The 21,569-nt window shown below is 38.4% G+C and overlaps 1 protein-coding gene across 4 annotated transcripts in view; it reads right to left on the reverse strand.

Annotated features, from left to right (window-relative positions):
• Positions 1–21,569, reverse strand: part of Ano3 (anoctamin 3) — a 334,161-nt gene that overhangs the window by 43,549 nt on the left and 269,043 nt on the right. For all 4 annotated transcript variants that reach the window (XM_004660858.2, XM_045157621.1, XM_004660859.2 and 1 more), the window contains 3 exons: positions 9,660–9,742; positions 9,122–9,262; positions 8,176–8,340 (listed from right to left, as the gene is read on the reverse strand). In XM_004660858.2, the coding sequence (XP_004660915.1) occupies positions 8,176–8,340; positions 9,122–9,262; positions 9,660–9,742 (389 nt within the window). The remainder of the gene's footprint in view (positions 1–8,175; positions 8,341–9,121; positions 9,263–9,659; positions 9,743–21,569) is intronic.

Consider the following 21,569-nt stretch of genomic DNA (forward strand, 5'->3'; position numbering starts at 1 on the left):
TTTAAAATACTTTCATGATCTATAAAATGGTATTGTATTCGAATTTTGCTTACAGTGAATCATACATTTGTCATTAGTTTAATATTTAAGTATGCAATGATCTACTTGATTTGAAATATAAGAATGTTTAAGCTTTGCTCTTAGTTTGAATTAACACAAATGTTGCAAAACTGAACAGAAAGTCCAATTCTAACAAAAATTAATTTTATCATATGCAGGATGCTAGAAAATTTGGAGAGTAAAATACAGCAATTTTCCTCAAAGGGTAAGTTTTAAGTACTATTCTAACATTAAACTAAGACCTAGGTGGGTCATGAGGGTGGTGCTAGAAATGGCAAAATGGGTAAGCATGCTTGCCACATACATACAAGGGTCTGAGAGGGCCAAATTTCAGCCTGAGCTCCATGTCCTTGCACCCACGTAAACAGCTGGGCATGGTTACATAAAGCTGTAATGTGAGTCCTATAGGTTGGGGATTAGAGAATTGCTAAGGCTCCCTAGTCAGCAAGTCTCACAGAAAATGGCAAAGAGAGACTCTGTCTCAAGAAAATATAGTGAAAAGAGCAATAGAAGAGGACATCCAATGTTCTCTGGTCTTCACATGCATATGCATGGAGCCCACCCACACATCTGCATGCACACACACGCCCACACCACACACATCACACCACAGGAACACACCACACTACACATACTACACATGCTGATGCAAAGGCAAAATAAAACAAAACAAACAGGAAACCCAAGGACCTGGAGATAAAACAAACTACAAGAAAACAAGGAAGCTACAACCTCTGCTAAGTGAAAATAGAAAAGGAACGCTTTGATAGTGGGAGAAAAGAGATAAGATAAGCAGTAAATCATAATAATGTACACAGAGCACTGCTTCATTCCTCCAAAGAAATCTGAAGGATGAGAGAACAAGCTGTCTAAGAGGCTGATGACAAGAATAAAAGCAAAGAGATTATTCAATTCTGCTGATGAGACTGAAGAGGAAGGAGCTTTATGGAGGAAGTTATCCTTAGCTGTCATTTTCAAAGATAATCTCCAAGTAGACAAAAGCAAAAGACCATTTCAGACAGAAAATATTGAACAAGAAATATTGGTGTCATGCGGCAAAGTGCTGGGGATGAGCAAAGTTCTGCAGATGGGAATGCAGGCAGGAGAGGGAGGGAGGCAGGAGTACCCTCAGGCAAGAGAAAGGAAAAGTGGCTTCAAATAATGAGGGCCTTATGAGCTGCACTAATGAAATTTATAATTTATAGCAGAGGAGGGGGCTGCAGAGATTTCTCACTGGTTAAAGGCATTTGCTTGCAAAGCCTAACAGCCAAGTTTCAACTCCCTAGTACCCATGTAAAGCCAGTGCATGGGCAACAGCAAGAAGTCCTGGAGTATCTATTCCCACCCCTTCTTTATTTTTCTTGATCTTAATTGCTCTCTCTTGCTCTGTCTTTCCTTGGAAATAAATAAAAAATATTTTAAGCAACAATTTACATCAAAGAAATTAAAAATAAAACATTCATCAGTCTCTAGTACAAATAAAATGTTCAAATTTGCAGAATCTTCCAACAGTTGTGAAGCAAGGGCCGCAGGAAGAGTTAAGAGACAGGATGGTTGGGCAGTGAGATGGTAAGGCTGACCTAAGGAAGTAGAAGAGAGAATGCTGAGCAGGGAAAGAAAACTCAGAACAATCCACAAGGGGTAGTAATCAAAATGAAGAAAGAGAAAAGCAATTATGAAAGATAGTCTACATTTTCTAGAACATCATATATCTAAAAGATCCTTTAAGATTCATGATATAAAGGGAAAAAGTTGACTGATTTGAAGTTACCTTTCCAGATCAACATTTTATAATTTACCACATACATATGACAGCTAATAATAGAATATTGTTACAGTCATAGAATACTTTAAATTGGGCCCAGTGTTGAGAAAAATGGTAGTAACGCGGAGATCCTAAACTCAAGCTATTAAGACACTAAAAGCACATTTTATTAGCTGAATATTAAGTTTTGGCCTGAAAACAGCACAAGAGGCAGCATTTGGTCTTCTATATGAAATCTTTGATGTTATAGTATCTAACATTTTAACCTATAAAGCTTTTAAATTGGTCCTGCGTATCCAGATGAGTCAGCACAGCTATTTAAAATGTGTAAAGTACCTTAACGTCATAGGCAGGAAGTAAATGCATGCTATCAGAAGTGCAATCAATTTCTAATTTGCTCTAAGTATTATATCCTGGTAGAAAGTTTTACAAAGCAAACGTCATTCTCTGGCTATAAATCAATACCTACACACTATTTAATGATCTAAAACATTCATATAATATCAAACGAACATACAATGAGTTGTCCTACTAATGAGAAGTCATGTTAGCATTTTATTGTTAGTCCTTAAAGTTTGACAATGAAAGTATGAGCATATGTCCTAGAAAAATAGAGTCAGGGAACACGCAAATGTATCTCATGTCTTTAACTTTAAAATAGCAGCCAAGTAGGTTATATCATACACTATTATATATAATGTGAACTAATAGGGTTCTTTTGCTGACCTTTATTGTGTATCTTTTCCAAATTGTGCCATGCTCAAAAATACAATATTAATATATTTTCCACAAACCTTTGTTTATATCATTGGTGATATTTTTGAAATAGAATAACAGAAATTCTTATGAAAGTTTTAGTTTTGCTGTGGACTAGTATCTCAAAAGTTTTTCCTTTTAATGGAATTAAATGGGATATGAGCTTATTTTAAAAATCTAAGACATTCAAAATGTGTGGTAAACATTACATAAGTTGAACACAGGAAAAGTATCTATAAGCTTACTGTCAAGGAATAAATCTTGATACCATTTTTTTGGTTTTGTTTTGTTTCTTTGAGGTAGGGTCTAGCTCTGGCCCAGGCTGATCTGGAATTAACTATGTAGTCTCAGGGTGGCCTCAAGCTCATGGCAATACTCCTACCTCTGCCTCCCGAGTGCTGGGATTAAAGACATGCACCACCATGCCCAGCTCTTGATACTATTTTGATGTACATGTATAATTACTATCTGAAAATGGGCTTTAGCTTGATCTTAAAACCAGGCTTATGTTTGTTTAGGAAATATGTCTTTGTCTAAATTCTGCATGAATAGGTACAACGAGAAATACTTAGGGTCATCCATTTTCATTATTTACTGTATCCTGTGTGATCAAGAGCATAAATTATTTTATGGCTAGTTTCCACAAATGTCAAGGATTATTTCCCTCCACAAGTTAAAATGCCACTAACAACACAGAATCACCAGTACAGCCCATTCATTACTGTCCTGAATTAAATTTTATTCATTTGGCACAGTGATGATTTGCTTTTCTCTTATGGGCCTCTTCTGACCATCTTAAATTAAAAGTCTCCTAACCAAACATGTAACGTCAGTATTAGCCACATTTGCAAACAAATGCATATTGCCTCTATAGTTGTTTATTTATAAGGTATTTATATAAATTATTTTGTGATGTGAACATAGTGGCATCATCACAATGTGATTGGAAAAATTTATTTAATTTCTTTTTTAAATGTTAAGATTTTATTTACAAAGCTTTTTTTAATTTTGTTTTATTTTGGGGCTGGAGAGATGGCTTAGCAGTTAATCACTTGCCTGTGAAGCCTAAGGACCCCGGTTCAAGGCTTGATTCCCCAGGACCCACGTTAGCCAGATGCACAAGGGGGCACATGCATCTGGAGTTTGTTTGCAGTGGCAGGAGGCCCTGGAGCACCCATTCTCTCTCTCTCTCTCTCTCTCTCTCTCTCTCTCTCTCTCTCTCTCTCTGCCTCTTTCTCTCTCTGTCACTCTCAAATAAATAAATAAAAATACCAGAAATTTTTTTTAATTTGTTTTATTTTTATTTATTTATTTGAGAGCAACAAACAAGAAGAAAGAGACAGACAGGAGAAAGAGAGAAAATGGGCATGCCAAGGCCTCTAGCCACTGCAAACTCCAGACATGTATGCCCCCTTGTGCATCTGGCTAACATGGGTCCTGGGGAAATTGAGCCTCGAACTGGGGTCCTTAGGCTTCACAGGCGAGCACTTAACTGCTAAGTCATCTCTCCAGCCCCTTATTTAATTTCTTTTAAACCTAGTTTTTTATTTACATAATGTAGAAAGTATCAACACTATGGGGCTGATGGAGAAATTAAAGAAAATATGCCTCTAATCAACCAGTTAGTGCCTCCTGTTTTCAGAGACAAGCACTTTTCATTCCTAGGTCTGGAGAGGTAGAGGCAGACAAAATTGCTATTTCAGATATAAACACGTAAACAGTTTTCTTTCTAAAAGTTAATAAAATAATTTGATTTTGTAAACAAAACATGCTATTTATGAGATATTACCTCATAGAAACTTGACAGAGTGGTCACACACAGCCAAAGACGATAACCTAAACATTAAAAATGACCTAGCATCACAGAACTGACAGAAAGCCAAGTCATGAATAACTAAAGTCTGTCAGACAACTTGTAGAAAAAGTAGATGCACTAGTGTGTGTGTGTGTGTGTGTGTGTGTGTGTGTGTGTGAGAGAGAGAGAGAGAGAGAGAGAGAGAGAGAGAGAGAGAGAGAGAGAGAGGGAGAAAGAGAGAGACAGAGAGAGAGAGGAAAAGACAGAGGGGAGAATTTGTTCTAAGAAAGAAATACTGTGTTGCTTTGAATATAATAATGATAAGCCATCAATTTCAAGCATATTTTCCTTTTCTATTCCAGTAAATTCTCTTATGAGATTAAGATTGAGAGGTTTTCTAATCTAAACAATACCTTACTTGTTTCAAGACTACATAGCATACACCAGATAATCAGCGAAATGGAGTTATCATGAGGCAAGTTTACAAACTCAAAGGGAAAGAAAGATAATACAAGTCGTACTGGTTGTTATTTCAAAATCTACCATTGGTAGATGAGGTCATTCAGTTGTTAAGGTGCTAGTCTGCAGAGCCTAATGACCCAGTTTGATTCTCCAGTACCCATGTAAAGCCAGATGTACAAAATGGTATATGCATCTTGTGGTGGTTTGATTCAGGTGTCCCCCATAAACTTAGGTGTTCTGAATGCTAGCTCCCCAGCTGATGGAGATTTGGGAATTAATGCCTCCTGGAGGGAGTGTATTGTTGGGGGCGGGCTTATGGGCTTTATAGCCAGTTTCCCCATGCCAGTGTTTGGCACACCCTCCTGTTGCTGTGTTCCATCTTATGTTGGCCAGGGAGTGATGTCCACCCTCTGCTCATGCCATCGTTTTCCCCTGCCATCGTGAAGCTTCCCCTCAAGCCTGTGAGCCAAAATAAACCTCTTTTTCCCAGAAGCTACTCTTGGTTGGGTGATTTCTACCAGCAATGCGAACCGGACTGCAACAGTAAAGTGGTACCGAGGAGTGGGGTTGCTGATAGACACCTGACTATCTGGCTTCAGCCTTTTGGAGCTGATTTTCAAGAGGAATGTGGAAGGAGTTTAAACCTTGGCCTAAGAGATGCCTTGCAGTGCTGTAAGTACAGCTTAATGGACTATTCTGGTCTGAGCTCCAAGACCTGAATGCAGTAAGAACTATGGACTGTGAGGTTTGGCTTATGAGGGTGAGAAAGAGCTGTGCCTGGACTGGGCTAGCAGTTTGTGTGAGAAGCTTGCTCTTATGCCCATGTCCTGAGAAGTTGTGCAGTGTTGCTTTGCGTAGAAATGAACTGGTGTGTGCAGAGGGATATGGCACAGAAAGAAAAATCTTTGGGTGAACTACTGCCAATTCAGCTGCAACTGAGAGATTACAACCTTTGAGACTGGGCTAGCTGACCTGCGCTGGGGCAACAAAAAGAATGTCAACTCTTTTGAAAGGCCCTGAGTGCTCAAGGAGTGTCCTGTTCTTCAAAGTCTGCTTTATTCCCCCCTGGATTAAAAAATTGGCACCCTACCTGGTATCGTGGAGTATAAAATGCTGGAAAGAGGGTCATTGAGTTTGCAACACGGTCTTGTGTTTTGGAAATGGCCATGGGCAGTGTGAAGCGGGTTTGCTGGTTGCCTGCATAGAGACCCCATGGGGCCATGAGGATGAACCGTGGCTTGCAGTGGAGACCCAGTGGAGATGCCTGGGACCATGAGATGGCTGCCGAGGAGCTGCCGGTCCCCGATGAAGTTTCCCAGGACTGTGAGTAGCCTAGCTGGAGGGGCGGAATTGGAATGCCAGAGACTTGTTGCTGGTTAGAATTATCAGACTTGAAGATTTGTCACTGGTTTGAGTTGCTGGACTTGAAGCTACAGAGTTTGATGTTTGCCCTGGTTATTTTAAATCTTGTATTGGTTGAATGTTTCTTTGCTATGCCCAATGCCATCTATTGCAGTGTGAATATTTATTCTGTGCCATTCTGGGTTTTTTGAGGTTATATTTTGGTATTATGGCTCAGTTAAAAGATCTTGAACTATGGGGATGTATGAACATCATTGAGATTGATAAAAACTATGGGGACTTTTAAAGTCAGACTGAATGTATTGTATTTTACATCATGGATATCAGTTTATGGGGGCCAGGGGCGGAATGTGGTGGTTTGATTCAGGTGTCCCCCATAAACTTAGGTGTTCTGAATGCTAGCTCCCCAGCTGATGGAGATTTGGGAATTAATGCCTCCTGGAGGGAGTGTATTGTTGGGGGCGGGCTTATGGGCTTTATAGCCAGTTTCCCCATGCCAGTGTTTGGCACACCCTCCTGTTGCTGTGTTCCATCTTATGTTGGCCAGGGGGTGATGTCCACCCTCTGCTCATGCCATCGTTTTCCCCTGCCATCGTGAAGCTTCCCCTCAAGCCTGTGAGCCAAAATAAACCTCTTTTTCCCAGAAGCTACTCTTGGTTGGGTGATTTCTACCAGCAATGCGAACCGGACTGCAACACATCTGGAGTATGTTTACAGTAGCTGGAAGCCCTGGTTTGCCCATTCTTCCTGTCTCTCTACACTCTATCACTCTCTGCTTGCAAATAAATAAAGATAATTTTTTGTTGTTGTTGTTTTTTCGAGGTAAGGTCTCACTCTAGCTCAGGCTGACCTGGAATTCACTCTGTAGTCTCAGGGTGGCCTCGAACTAATGGTAATCCTCCTACCTCTGCCTCCCTAGTTCTGGGATTAAAGGCATGTGCCACCATGCCAAGCTCTAGAAAATATTTTTAATGGGTAACCAATAACTTTCTGATTGACTAAGAGATCCTCTCAGTGTAAAGGAACACCCATATTCAGAATTGGAAACCATATCAGAATCCTATGGAGACAAAGATTATGCTCTCCAATGTCAAACTCTCACTAGTCTTTGGTTAAAAGAGGGAGTACATACATCAAATTTTCCCTAAATTAATAATGCTTATCCCATTTAAACTATGCTGACTTCACTCTCCACTGGAGAATCTGTTCTTTTTCAGTAGGTAGTGAGACCCAAGGAGATAAACTACCCTTCACACTTCAGTGAACTCACAGCTAAAACCACAGAGAGCAAAAGTGCTGCTCCCATGATGAACCTAACAACCAGCACCAGGGTAAAGGAGACAGAGTCTGAAGATACTCAACACCTGCCAGAGCAGAAATACAGAGGCTCCTAAGAGCTCATCATTGAAGTAGACTTAAAACTCACTCACCATGGGTCAGGGAATTTTACAGAAGAGGGGACAGAAAAATTTTAAGAGCCACAGGTTGAGATATCATGCCCAGATGCATTCTCTCTGCCCAAAATTAACTGACTCCTGCTCCCATAATGCAAACCCCCAACCACATAGGAATACTTGCAACCCCACTGAGGAGCGTCCCCAGTGAAATGGGGGCAGGGATGAGGAAAAAGAGGGTACTAACATGATCTATACAGGATGTATACATACAAAATATGTTTTTAGTGATAATAATAATAAAAGAAAAATAAATTTAAAAAATCAATAACAATACAATATTTTGAATGTCAAAACCATCACACATGCAAAAAAAAAAAAAAAACCCGTACCATATAAGCATTATATACAATAAGCTGAATGAAACACAATCCTTTGAAATGAATTGTTTGGGCCAGAAATGTGCCTTGAATATCCAAAGTAACACCAAGGCCTTCTTATATATAAATAGATTCCAAACACAATGAGAACATGGCCCTTCATAGTCTTTTTGCCTATTAAATGTAAGATGAAAGACTTACAAGGTTCAGCAACATAATGATGATGAAATTGATGCAGACAGCAGCACCAGATGTAGCAAATTGCCAGTGTTGTTTAATGAAACTCCACTTGAATGACGCAAACTGCTCCATCACAATCAGGCGGTACACCACCACGGCAAACACTGCAGTGATGACCAGAGAGATCTGCACGAGGGAGGCAGAACACACCCAGAGTCTGCATCACTGACAAGTCAAAAGGAACATTTTAATACCACAAACATGGAAGGGAAGTATCTTTCTGAGAAATGATACATGGTTTTCTCTACCAAATAAATTAGAGTCAGAAAATAGCATAAAACTCAAGCATAAAAATGAGAGCTCTATGAGATAATATGTAGTTTAATTAGCTGGAATTAAACTGCACATAAAGATAAATTTCAAAACATAATATTTGCAACATAAATGCATACACTTGATCTGTTATGTAAACTCAATAAGAGAGGGGCTAGAATATAACTGAGAAGCAAAATGCACACTTTGCACATGGAACACTTTGGGTTCAATCTCCAGCCTCAAATATTTATATATAATGGAATAAACAGTTAATAAATAAAGATGAAAATTTAAAAAAAAAACAGAAATAAGAGGTATTTAAATTATTTTAGGATGAAAACAAAATTATCACACTACTGTAGAAATTCTGTCCAAATTTCCTCTTTCAATTGGAGTAATCTATTTTAACATAGGCTATGTCATTCACAGGGCCAATTTTATTTTAGTTGGTTTCTGTTTCTCTTTAGAAATGTTTTATTTAAAAAGATACACAGATTCCCTTATGAAATCTCTCCGACCTGCTGTGAATGAATTACCAAGGTACCAAGAAGGATAAATTTCATTTACATTCTTAGGATTACAGAATGAGTTGGAATTGTAGAATATTCTGCTCCTATAGTCCAATAATCCAATATTGATAACAATACTTTACCATGAAGAATATGCCAGAGACAGACACAAGCAGACGTGTGATTTTGTCTGATGAGGGCTGGTGTGGCTCAGGTTTTCCTGTGATGGGATTTATGATCTCCATCTTGTAATACTTTGCTTCAAATTGAGGGCGAAGTGTTTCCTATAAGAAAAACTCAAGTTATCTCAAAAACAGATCCAGAAATTTTAAAAAATCCCTTTAAGAATTGATATAAGATTCCTAAATTTGGTCTACTTTTATGTTATTTTCATAAAGATGCAACCTTTTTAAAAAAGTCATTTATATTCCAAGGAAGCCTCAAGCTGTGTTGTAATGACCACAAATTAACAGTGGTGTACTTACAAAGATATTATGGAAACTATTTAAAAATATATATACTGCACAGCTGACTTCTGTTATCTTCATAAAATAAGAAATCTTATTAGTATAAAATATCAAGGGGAAGCTTAAAGGGTATAGCTGCTTATGGTCTAATGAGTAATTCTGAACATAAATGTAATATCCCAGCCTTATTAACTTCTGTTTCCTAGCATTTTACCTCCTCTTCTTCCCATTCAATAAGGTCCCAAGTATATGTCAGTATACTTCTCCTCCTTTTCCAAAACTCCAAAAAGACTGTGGCTGCAAAATATAAATAATAATGATAATATTAATAGTAATAGTAATATTTTATTAAAACCATGTCACATTGCCTTTTCGTCATACTGATGCAATTTTTCATATTATTAAATTATTTCAGTTTCTTAATTTATCAAATAGATATCAGAATTAATGTTTCCAGCATCCTCTTTTCTGTCTCTCTATATTCTATGGTCTGCATGTGCACCTTTGAGAGAGGTGATGTCTTAAACTAAAAAAAAAAAAAAATACTTTTGTTAGCATAGCATGATGCTAGAAGTGAATGAGGATTCCTATTTCTCCACATCCTCGCCGGTATTTATTTGTATTTGATTTTTTTAATGTTTGCTATCCTTACTGTGGTAAGGTAATATCTCATAGTTGTTTTAATTTGCATTTCCCTGATTATTAGGGATGGTGAACACTTTCTTAAATGTGTGTTTGCCATTTGCATTTCTTCCTCCGAGAACTCCTTATGCAGTTCTATGCCCTATTTGGTGAGCAGGTTGTTTGACTTTTTTATTGTTTAGGTTTTTGAGTTCTTTGTAGAGTGTAGAAATTAAGTCTCTGTCAGTTGTATAGCCAGCAAAAATTTTATCCCATTCTTGGTGGGTAACCTATTGGTTCCGCTTATTGTATGTCTGTGAAGAAAGTTTTCAGCTTCCTGAGATCCCAATGGTTGAGTGATAGTTTAAGTTCCTGAGCTACTGGGGTTTTGTTCAGAAAGTTTTTTCCCATTCTTATATCATGAAAAGTTCTTGCTATTTTTAATTCCAGTGGTAGCAGAGTTTCCAGTCTTATATTGAGGTCTTTGATCCATTTGGACTTGATGACTGTGCATGGTGAGATGTGTGAATCAAGTTTCAATTTCCTGCATATGGTTATCCAGTTTGTCCAGCACTATTTGTTGAAGATGCTGTCTCTTTTCTAGCCTATATTGTTAGGTTCTTTGTCAAATATCAAGTAGCTGTAGTTACTTGACCTAAAGTCCAGGTCCTCAATTCTATTCCATTGTTCTATAATCCTGTTTTTATGCCAGTACCATGTCTGTTTTATTGCTATGGCTTTGAAATATAGCTTTAGATCAGGAATGGTGATGCCTCCAGAGGTATCTTTTGCTGAGGATATGCTTGTATGTCAGAGGCCTTCTGCCATTCCATATGAATTTTGAGATCATTTTTTTCTATCTCTGTGAAAAAAAATGTCAGGATTTTTATTGGTATTGCATTAAATCTGTATATTGCCTTTGGTAAGATTGCCATTTTCACAATGTTAATTCTGCCTATCAAGAAGCATGGGAGGTCTTTGCATTTTCACAAGTCCTCCTCAATTTCTTTCTTGAGTGTTTTTATGTTTTCATTGTATAGGTCTTTCACATCCTTGGTTAATGTTATTCCAAGCCAATTTTCATGAGCTGAGTACTGTTCTTTTATTTATGTGTGTATGACTTCTATTATCAAAGCATTTTAAAGCCTTCCCCACAAGTAACAGCCTAAGCCTGATGCTACTCCTCTAGGACACTGAGAGAGGTAGTGTGGGAGAAAGAAAGGAGAAGTGTTAAGTTGTCTTGATGAAAAATAAGAAAAGAGAAACCAGAGAAGTGTCTCTGATGAATATTTTTGGTGGAATGTCTATAGACTGAAGGAGATGCAATGAGAAAGTGATATCACAATTATAATTTAGAGTTTATACATAAACCCCTAAGATATATTTTTGTTTAATAAATTGTGCTTCACTATTTTGTAGATATAATTAAGAGCCCAGATAGACACACATTCCTTAAAATCTGTTATATTCCTCATAGAAGTATCCATCTATTGGCTGTGTACTTATGTCAGTCAAGGCCCTCTAACCTGAGGGATGATCTCATACAGTGGAGGAGGACAATCATCTTCATGAAGTGAACTGACTTTTGGTAAGAGTTAAAAAAAAAAAAAGGAAAAATTCTAGGGCAAAAAGAGAGATACACTGGCTTTCTAGAAGTAAAACAAACCTGAGAAGTGGACAGAACAAATTAAGGTCTTTCTTATCTACTTGCTTCTCTTGACTTCCATGTGAAACAAGACTAGGAAATGGTTTTGAGGTTCTGCTTTTTTTTTTTACTTTGTAATTAAAAGACAGTACACATATTAGGTATAAAAGCAAAATATCCACAATTACTTTGCCTAACATTTTATCTCACTTTAAAATTTAAAAAATACTTTTATGCAAATTTTTAACTGTTTCATAAAATTTCCAAGGAGACAATGAACAGTATTACAATCGCTTGAATTTACACACACACACACACACACACACACACACACACACTCACACACACAGACACACACAAACACTACTTGTATGTAAGTGGGAGAGTCAGGACTGAAACTCCTGCCTGTAATTCTGCACTGAGAAAGTCTAGTCCTCAGGTTCTTCCTGCCATCACTCCAGGCTGATCATAAATACCATTAGGTACTAATATTCTGTGGAGTTCTAAGAGGAGAGATAGCTAAAACTAGCTAAACAGCCAAACCTCATTCCAGAAAGACAAATGAGGTTTTCAAAATGCTGGATTGGCCTTTAAAAGAACAGTCCACACTCACTGTTACCAACAAAGGGATGCAGAGGAGACAAAAAAGTTGAGAAAAATTTTCATTTTTTAATAAAAGGAAAAAATAAGTCACAATATTGATTAAGCAACAATACCATCATGATTACAGAACATAAAACTTTTAATATTGATGATAGAGAATGTTTAATCAAATTCAAATTATCCAGACAAAAAATCCAGACAAGACTTAAAAGTTTAAATGTGTGAAATCTTCTCTTCTTAGTTTACTTTTTCAGTATATGCTTAAATAAGAGGCATCTGCTATAAAAATCCAAATTAAATAGATATTCTTATGTGAACATACCATGAATGTAGTAGCTTCAGGAAATAGAATGCATATTTTTCAGAAAATAAGACAGTATTGAATAAGGGTTGTGCTGAAAGATCATTGTTATCTTGAGATGTATCCATTTTCATCATGGCTCATTTGAGCTCACAAGTAAATCCATATTCTTATGTTTTAAAATTAATTAGATACAGGTATTCAAAATAACTTTTCAGTATGTCAAGAAGGAAGGAAGTAAATTATTCCTTACATACACCTACTGAGCTTATTAGTAAACTGTAGCTAATAATAAAACATCTAACTTTAATTTTTTTTAAATGTTCACTTCTGTATCTGAGACAATAGGATCCATTGGAGGTAATAAAATATTCCATAATTTAGTAAAAAAGGCAGTTATACAAATTCATATATTTTTCAAAAATAGTCATATTGTGCTTGGGATCTTTATATGTCACAAATGTAAATTATGCTTTAAAAACAGTTTCAGGCTTTTGGTTCCACTGGTGCTAGGGAACTCAGGGCCTCATATAGCCTAGGGATCACTCATCTACAACACCTGCCTACAAGTAGGTGAATTCTTTGTTTTGAGACAGGTTCTCAGTATATACTGCAGGCTGGTCTGATACTTGCTGTGCAACATGGGTTGGCCTTGAAATATGATTCTCTTTTCTCAGTCTTCAGACCACTGAGAATACATATAAACACTAGCATGCATGGTCAAAATTGGCTTAGAAAGCCAAGAGACTACATACATAATTTGATTATCATAATAGAGTAGGATTCCTCAGGTTTGTATTTTCTGACTTCACAATAGTTTAGCTATTATGCTTAGCAATAAGGTGGTAACCTTCTATGGCCCTGCTTACCATGGTCAGTTTTAGGTTGGTTACATGCTCAAATTATAACCACAGGCAACGAGAACAGAGTTAAAGGATATAGTGAGAAACTGAAGGCCTGAACAGTTCCCTGGCACAGCTGCCTTGAGGAGCTGCAATGAAGAAGAGATGTTTACTTGTGCAAATTTTAAACAAAAGTATGAGGTAGAGGCACTGGGCCTCATGATCTCAAGGTTGACAGAGAAGTGAATGTGGTGGCTAAGTATGAACATAGGAATCATAGGAACGTTGAAGCCCTTTCTAAACTCCAACAAGATCAGGTCCACCTCAGCACACTCAAATCCCCGTAGTACATAATAACAGTGCCACACTGCTCGAATGCCCTTACTCATCAGGATTTGGTTCACTGGCTAACTGGCCCACCCCAGAGTAAAGATCATTTCCAAATGATGGAAGTGGTTAAGTATGGGACTTAGAAAGAACTCTGTGAATCCAGGACTTTAAAACACATGCTCAGTGGGTAACAGCACTTTCCACACAAACATGAGGGCTTGAGACGGTCTCAGCCTGTTTGAATTCGATCGTCAGAACCCATATAAACACCTGGACACGGCAATGTACACCTGCAGCCCCAGTCCCCAGGGGAGTGGAGACTAGAGAATCACTGGGATTTCTGACCGAAAACTGAAAACTGAAGGTTCAGTGAGTCTCCATGTCAAGGAAATAAGGCAGATAAGCAATAGGGGACCACATTGTACGTTCTTCACCGACCTCTGCATGCGCGCACATGAGGAATGCACATCTGCACACATAGCTATGCCTTCCACGGGCATCCACATGTGTGAACATGGGGCATGCACATCTGCACACACACTACAGGAGCACTGGCTGAGGCAGGCACATGTGCACACATAGTAGAGGAGCACTCCTTACGTGCACTGCTAACCTCCACATGTATGTACATGGGGCTTGCACCTCTGTACACACACATGTGCATACATCACACATACCACACCATACCTACTGTACACACATGCACAAATCAACATGCCCGATAGATGATAAAAGGATAAAGCAAACATTAGTCATCTTATTATGCTCAGTGATGAAATATCTGGCATGCATTTTGACTTTGGGATCCTGGCTGGACTAGTCAGAGTCTGCAGCAAGCAGGAGGCTAAAAAACACACAACCAGTGTAGTGAGTGTAGGTATACAGTACAAGAGATAAAGATTTGAATCTGATTTTGATAAAGATTTGAATCTGAGAGTTATAGGGCTAAACATTACACATTAAATGCTTATTTTGAAATGAGTATCCTGGAAATGGGTAGTAAGTAAATAGAAAGAACAGTGAAAATGAAACTACATGGATGTCAAAGGAGGGAGCCCTGGTGTGTAAGAATAAAGGTATAATGCTTAAGAATTAGTATGGCAGCAGAAGTGGGGCAGAGAAGAGCAAAGGACATAGATTAAACTTAGTGTTAAAGTGAAAATGCCCTAAAAATGAAAATATAAAAAGTGAAATTTCTTTTAAAGAAGAAAGGATCAACAAAGGTAGCGGAGTGGGGGAAATTTAGAAATGGAGATGTGTGTATGTGCCTGTTGATAAGCCAGGTATATTATAGTTATAACTGTTATACTGTCCAAGGAATTGTGTTGTCTGTTCACAGAATATATACCATATAAGATCGGTGATTGTGAGAAGTTGATCATGAAGCCTGTGCACTTTCTACAGTGTACAGACCTGGCCAAGGGAAGATGAACTGCTCATGTTTTTCCTATGCCAGAACAGACGCCTCACCTTCCTTTGTTTCAGAGCTCAGACTTCTCACTTTCTTCCTACACGAGGGAGCACAATCTGCTAAGGTTCTAAGGTCCTGAGGAACTAGAATAGCGGTCTAGTTAAGGATAAGAATGCTTTGGCATGGAAGCGTTTTTTTTTTGTTTTTGTTTTTTTGTTTTTTTTGTTTTTTTTTGTTTTTATCAAGGGATAGCCCAGTTTCACATGGTTCATCAAAGTAGAAGGAGTAAAAGCTGAGATGCTGCAAAACTATCCCTTTGCTCCACACTTACTTTTACTGCTGCTTCTCTGAGAACAACTTTAAAATTTCAGAGATGCGCCTTCTGCGACTAGAGCTTTTGTATCCACTACTTTATGTTAAAGTGAATAGCCAGAGATAGAATCCAGGGCTCATATAAAGGAGGTGTGATGCTATACCAGTACTCTTAGTGCTTCTCTGACCAGATACCTGACAACAGGTTGCATAACATAGGAAGGGTTTATGTTGGCTTACAGTTTCAGGAGATAAACCCACCATGGAGAGGACAGGCGTGGGGGCAGGAGCAGGAGGCAACTGGTCACACTGCATCCATGGTCAGGAAGCAGAGAATGATGAACGTTGGTGCACAAGTCACTTTCTTCTTTTTATCCAGTGTAGGACTACAGCCCATAACATGTAGCCATCCACAGTTAGCAGGTCTTCCTACCTCAATTAACCCACTCTAGAAATTCCCTCAAAGACATGTCCAGAGATTTTTTTTCCCATGGTGATTCTTAATACCACCAAGGTGACAATAAAGATTAACTATCACAGATGCTGATGGGGTTGGCTTCAAAGATTTTTTATTCTAAATCATAAAACAGATGGACCAGAGTGGTTGGAACTCATCCTCAGCCCACTCTAGAAACCTGCAAACACTTACCACCATCAAGTTGACAATCATAATTAATTATCACAGATGCTGATGGCATTGGTTTTAACTTTTTTTAATGCTGAATTCACAAAACAGAAGGACCAGAGCTGTTGGAACTTAGCATCAGCCCACTCCAGAAACTTGCAAAAGCATCTGAATACATAGCACCAATCATGTATACTCCTATATTTAATTTTTTCTTCTTGTGTTTGAAGGTGTTTCATGATTGTGGGTATTTCTGTTTATCTTGAGCCTTTTGTGTGTAATGTGTATATGCATGTGTGGTGCATATGCTCATGTGTATATGTGTACCACACAGGAGTAAGTACGCAAATGCCAGAGATCAATGTCAGGTGTCTTTGTCAACTGAGCTCTTTTTCTCAAGAGGTCTATCCTGGATTCCACAGCTTACATATTTGGAGAGACTAGGTAGCCAGTAAGCCCTAGGGATACTCCTGTCTCCTTCTCCCCAGGGCTGTCTGTGACTATGGGAATGTGCTACCACACCCTGGATTTTATATGAAGTCAAAACTACTTTCCTCACCCTTCTGCACAAGCACTTTACCCACAATGCCATTCCCTCGGCCCACAAAGGTGCTGTTACCTTAGGATGCCACTGTTTGTCACAGTGAGATATTTGATAAATGTGAAGTTTACCTCAGTTATTGGATAGAACCCAATGGCTGCAACTGTAACTCCTTGCCCTGTGCTCTGTGTGTTAATATCAGCTTTCCAATAATGCCCTATGGAAGGACATAGGGGATATGAAAAGAAAGGTAGTCTCCTCCTTTGTCTGTTTGGTGTTTTGATTTTATCTGGAAAAAATGTTACTGAAAAAAATTGAAAACAACTTCATTCCATTTCTAGTGAGTAGGGCTTGGGGAAGGGCAGAGAAAGAGGATCAATTTCATATACAAATGACAAACATGTTTGAATCTGGGCAATACAATGAAATTCCAAGTGGTATCCATCAGAAGAGGTAAGCCTTATAGCTTTCTCAAAGGAATTCAGAGCAACAGCTAGCAGATTAACTGCCAATTTGAACAGCACCCAAGTTCTCAGACTTATTTTCAGTAACATCCTGAGGCATAATATGCTTTCCCCGTGCACTATTGGAGTATCTCTGTACAGGAGGTAGAATTAGAAGCCCTGTTGAACAGGTTCTACATTTAGACAAAGCATCATGAATATGGAACATTTTAAATTTCCATGCCTTGCATATATTCCTTGTTGGAAAAATAGGAATGCAATTAATGGAGTTCTCTGCAGAAGTTGAGCTGCCTATTGATACGAAAAGCATATGAACTTGTGTGAGGAGAAGAGTTGAAGGCATTTTCTCAGCTGTACTTGCCACAGATGAACATATCTGTAACTAGTCTAGACCTGCTGGTCTTGATAAATTCCAAGCTTTCTCTTAACTTATTGTCTATTTCTCCTCCGTCCTTTTCATTTTCTAACAATAAATGAAAAAGAATATGGTAGTGCCAGCATTTGAATCCTAAGTTCCAGAATTCACTAGTTTCTGAAATAATGCAATTTTTCTTCCTCCTAGGAAAATCATGTTGAAATAAAAAGCTATGCATCATTATAATCATGTCTGACAATATGAGAACCGAAGGTGAGAATGGTGACCTGTGACTGGAGCTCCAGCCAGCAGGAGGATCACTGAAGCTTATGAGTTTGAGAGCAGGCTCAGCTGACTTCTAGAGAAAGGGATAATTTTCACAACCAGATTAGCTCTTTAACTTTGATATACCAAAGTACCTCTAAAGACAGCATAGTATAGAAATTGTACATCAGCTGTCTGTGGTGGAGCACAGCTCTAATCCCAGCACTCAGGAGGCTGAGGTAGGAGGATCACTGTGAGTTTGAGGCCAGCTTGGGACCACAGAGTAAGTTCCAGGTCAGCCTGGGCTAGAAGGAGACCCTATCTCAAAAAAAAGTAACCTGTACATTAAATAGACATTTAAGTTCCATTTGTCCAGACTGAATTGAGTACTTTGACTTTGGTTCCAAAATATTGTACCTGTGTCCACAAAAACATGGCATCCTGTTGCCATACTTTCTTATAAGATACAGTGGAATCTTGTTAAGCATGAGTTCCTTTTTCCTATGCTTTTCACATTTTACCACTCATCTATTTGATGTGCTCTGTTTTTCTTGAATTATATTGATCATTTTATTTCAAATATAATCACTATAGTTATTATTTTCTGAAACCTAGTGTTATAGGAGTGCTTGACACATAGTAGACCTTCAGTAAGTAGATGCCAAGTAAACATGTAGAGAAGCATATAATAGTCATCAACAAAATACACTGCTCAAGAAGATTTTTTTTAAATTTTTTGAGGTAGGGTCTTACTCTAGCCCAGGCTGACCTAGAATTCACTATGTAGTCTCAGGGTGGCCTCAAACTCATGACAATCCTTTTATCTCAGCCTCCCAAGTGCTGGTATTAAAGGCATGTGCCACTGTGTCTGGCTTAGGAAGACTTTGACAGCAATATCAGGTTGTCATAGATGCCACCATCAGAATGGTGATAGATGCCTTCATTAACAGGCATCTGCTGTTAACATTCCAGCATCACTATTCAAATCTTATCTTCAGCAGTCTACCTAGGACTTACATCTTACTGATGCCTAGTAGAGTGAGCACAGCAGTTGCTAATTTATTATAAATCATAAAAGAAAGAAATGAAGATGCAGGTGAGCTTCTTAAAGACTTTACCCTCCTTGTTGACTTTCTCAAAACCCAGGCCAGAGAGTGTTATCTGCACATGCTCTGTGGTGCCCATCATAGATAACAGAACAGAAATGTTTCAAAATATAGGGAGCTATAAAGGATGGGGTTTATAATGATCTTAAAAATGTATGGTGGCATTGCAACAATGCATTATAAAGCTGAAATAAGGTTTTTAATTTTTTTTTATTTATGACAGAGAGAAAATTGGCATGCCAGGGTCTTAGCTACTGAAAATGAACTGAACTCCAGGTAGATGCACCACCTGTGCACATGCATCACCTATGCTCATGTGTCACATGGGCACACAGACCACCTTGTGCATGTGCCACTTGTGCATCTGGCTTATGTGAGCTTTGTGGAGTCAATCTGTCCAGAAGGGACAGAAGAGAATAATTACTTTTATATACTTTCCTTGAAATATTTTACTAGATGTCATATGAAGAAGCAATCTAAAGAAAAATACATGGACTGGAGAGTTGGCTTAGTGATTAAGGCATTTGCTTGCAAAGCCAAAGGATTCCAGTTAGGCTCTCCAGGACCCATGCAAACCAGATGCACAAGGGGGCACATGCATCTGGAGTTTGTTTGTGGTCGCTAGAGGTCCTGGCTTACCCATTCTTTCTCTCAAATAAATAAATAAAATGTTTTTAAAAAGAAAAATACGGAAAACATAAGAACAAAGACATTATAGAGATAATTGATAAAATACTGCTGCATTTCTATATTCTCCTTGTTATGTTCTTTTCATGATTTTTTTGTTTGTGACTGTCTCATCCTTATTTTAGAAAATTTGAGACAGAATCTCACTATATTGTCCATGGACTGGTGATCCCTCTCAATCAGCTTCCTAATGCAAATCACCACACTTGGCTTCCATTGTTCTCCATGGGTGCCTAATTCTATATTCACATATTTTCCATTTACTTTTTAATGTGGCTTCCAAAAGTGTGTGTCTGTGGTGGTATGATTCAGGTGTCCCCAATAAACACCAGCAAACCTCACACTGAACAGGACTGTTCCTGAGGTTGCTCTGATCCTAAGGACAGTGCTACTAGGCTAAACTGTATTTAGAGCAACAGGTTTTATCCATTAAGGATTCTCTTCTGGCTCATCTCACAACTGTCTTTCTTCATAGCTATGAATTTCCAGGAACTATGAGCTTAGGAGTTAAGGCCTTTGCCTGTGAAGCCTAAAGACCCAGGCTCAATTCCCCAGAATCTATGCAAGCCAGATGCACATGGTAGCACATGCATCTGGAGTTCATTTGCAGTGGCAAGAGGCCCTAGTGTGCCTGTTTTCTCTCTCAGTCTCTCCTTCATAAATAAAAATAAAATACAAAAAAAAAACCCATGGGCTGGAGAGATGGCTTAGTGGTTAAGCGCTTGCCTGTGAAGCCTAAGGACCCCGGTTCAAGGCTCGGTTCCCCAGGTCCCACGTTAGCCAGATGCACAAGGGGGCGCATGCGTCTGGAATTCGTTTGCAGAGGCTGGAAGCCCTGGCGCGCCCATTCTCTCTCTCTCCCTCTATCTGTCTTTCTCTCTGTGTCTGTCGCTCTCAAATAAATAAATAAATAAATAAATAAAAGTTTTAAAAAATATATTAAAAAAAAAACCCATAATGTGTCTCCACTGTTCTCTACCGTATTTAAGTTTCCCCACTCCTTTCATGGATGAGAAACCTTCTTACCATTGCCATTCACTGCCTACGAATTTAAATTGCAAAAAATCCTCTTCATGAGTGAGCTTCCTTTTCCCTCTTCTCTTGCTCTTAAGCCAAAGAACAAAGTTAAGTGTTTCTTCATTGTGTATACTTGGGCAGCCTTCTAACCTTCTTCTCTGTCTACTCTAGTTACAGTTCAGTAGTGAGCACCCTCAGCAATTTTATGTGTACTTTTGTTACTGAAGTTCTTAGTATCATTTTTTAAGTTTATTTATTATAAATTTTCCAACTAGAAATAAAAGAGATATATCAGATTTTTCAATTTTCTCTCTTATTTTAAAAGTATTAACAAATCAATAAGAGTCACTCCTAAAGGTGGCAAATTATTACACTATCATTCTGTCAGCTTTGCTGACTTTTGAAAGTTTTGCCTGCTCCTAACTTCACTCAGTAAGTCCATATGAAAAAGAATTTGTAGATAAATTAGGCAAAAGCTATCCAGAAAAAAAAAAAAAAAAGCATGGAGAACATTATGGTTCATCACAGAAAACAGAGTCAGCCGTGGTCCCTGTGTGCACGTAACACCATAGACTTACAACAAAGACCAGATCTCTTCAGGATGTACATGGCTATTCTTGCACATGGAAGAGGTGTATGAGTACTAGGAATAAAACCCCCTATTTCTGAGTTCTTTTTTAAAATTTTTTTGTTTATTTAACTTATTTATTTGAGAGTGACAGACAGAGAGAGAAAGAGGCAGATAGAGAGAATGGGCACCCCAGGGCCTCAGGCCACTGCAAACAAACTCCAGATGCATGCGCCCCTTGTGCATCTGGCTAACGTGGGTCCTAGGGAATCAAACCTTGAACCGGGGTCCTTAGGCTTCACAGGCAAGCACTCAACTGCTAAGCCATCTCTCCATCCCTCTGAGTTCTTAAATAAGCAACAGTCTAGGAAATGACCAGAACTCTGTGTACTGGCAAGATATCCCAATCCTGCTATTTTAATATCAACACTC

This window comes from Jaculus jaculus, chromosome 8 (genome assembly GCF_020740685.1).
Source record: "Jaculus jaculus isolate mJacJac1 chromosome 8, mJacJac1.mat.Y.cur, whole genome shotgun sequence".
In the NCBI taxonomy this organism is placed as follows: Eukaryota; Metazoa; Chordata; class Mammalia; order Rodentia; family Dipodidae; genus Jaculus; species Jaculus jaculus.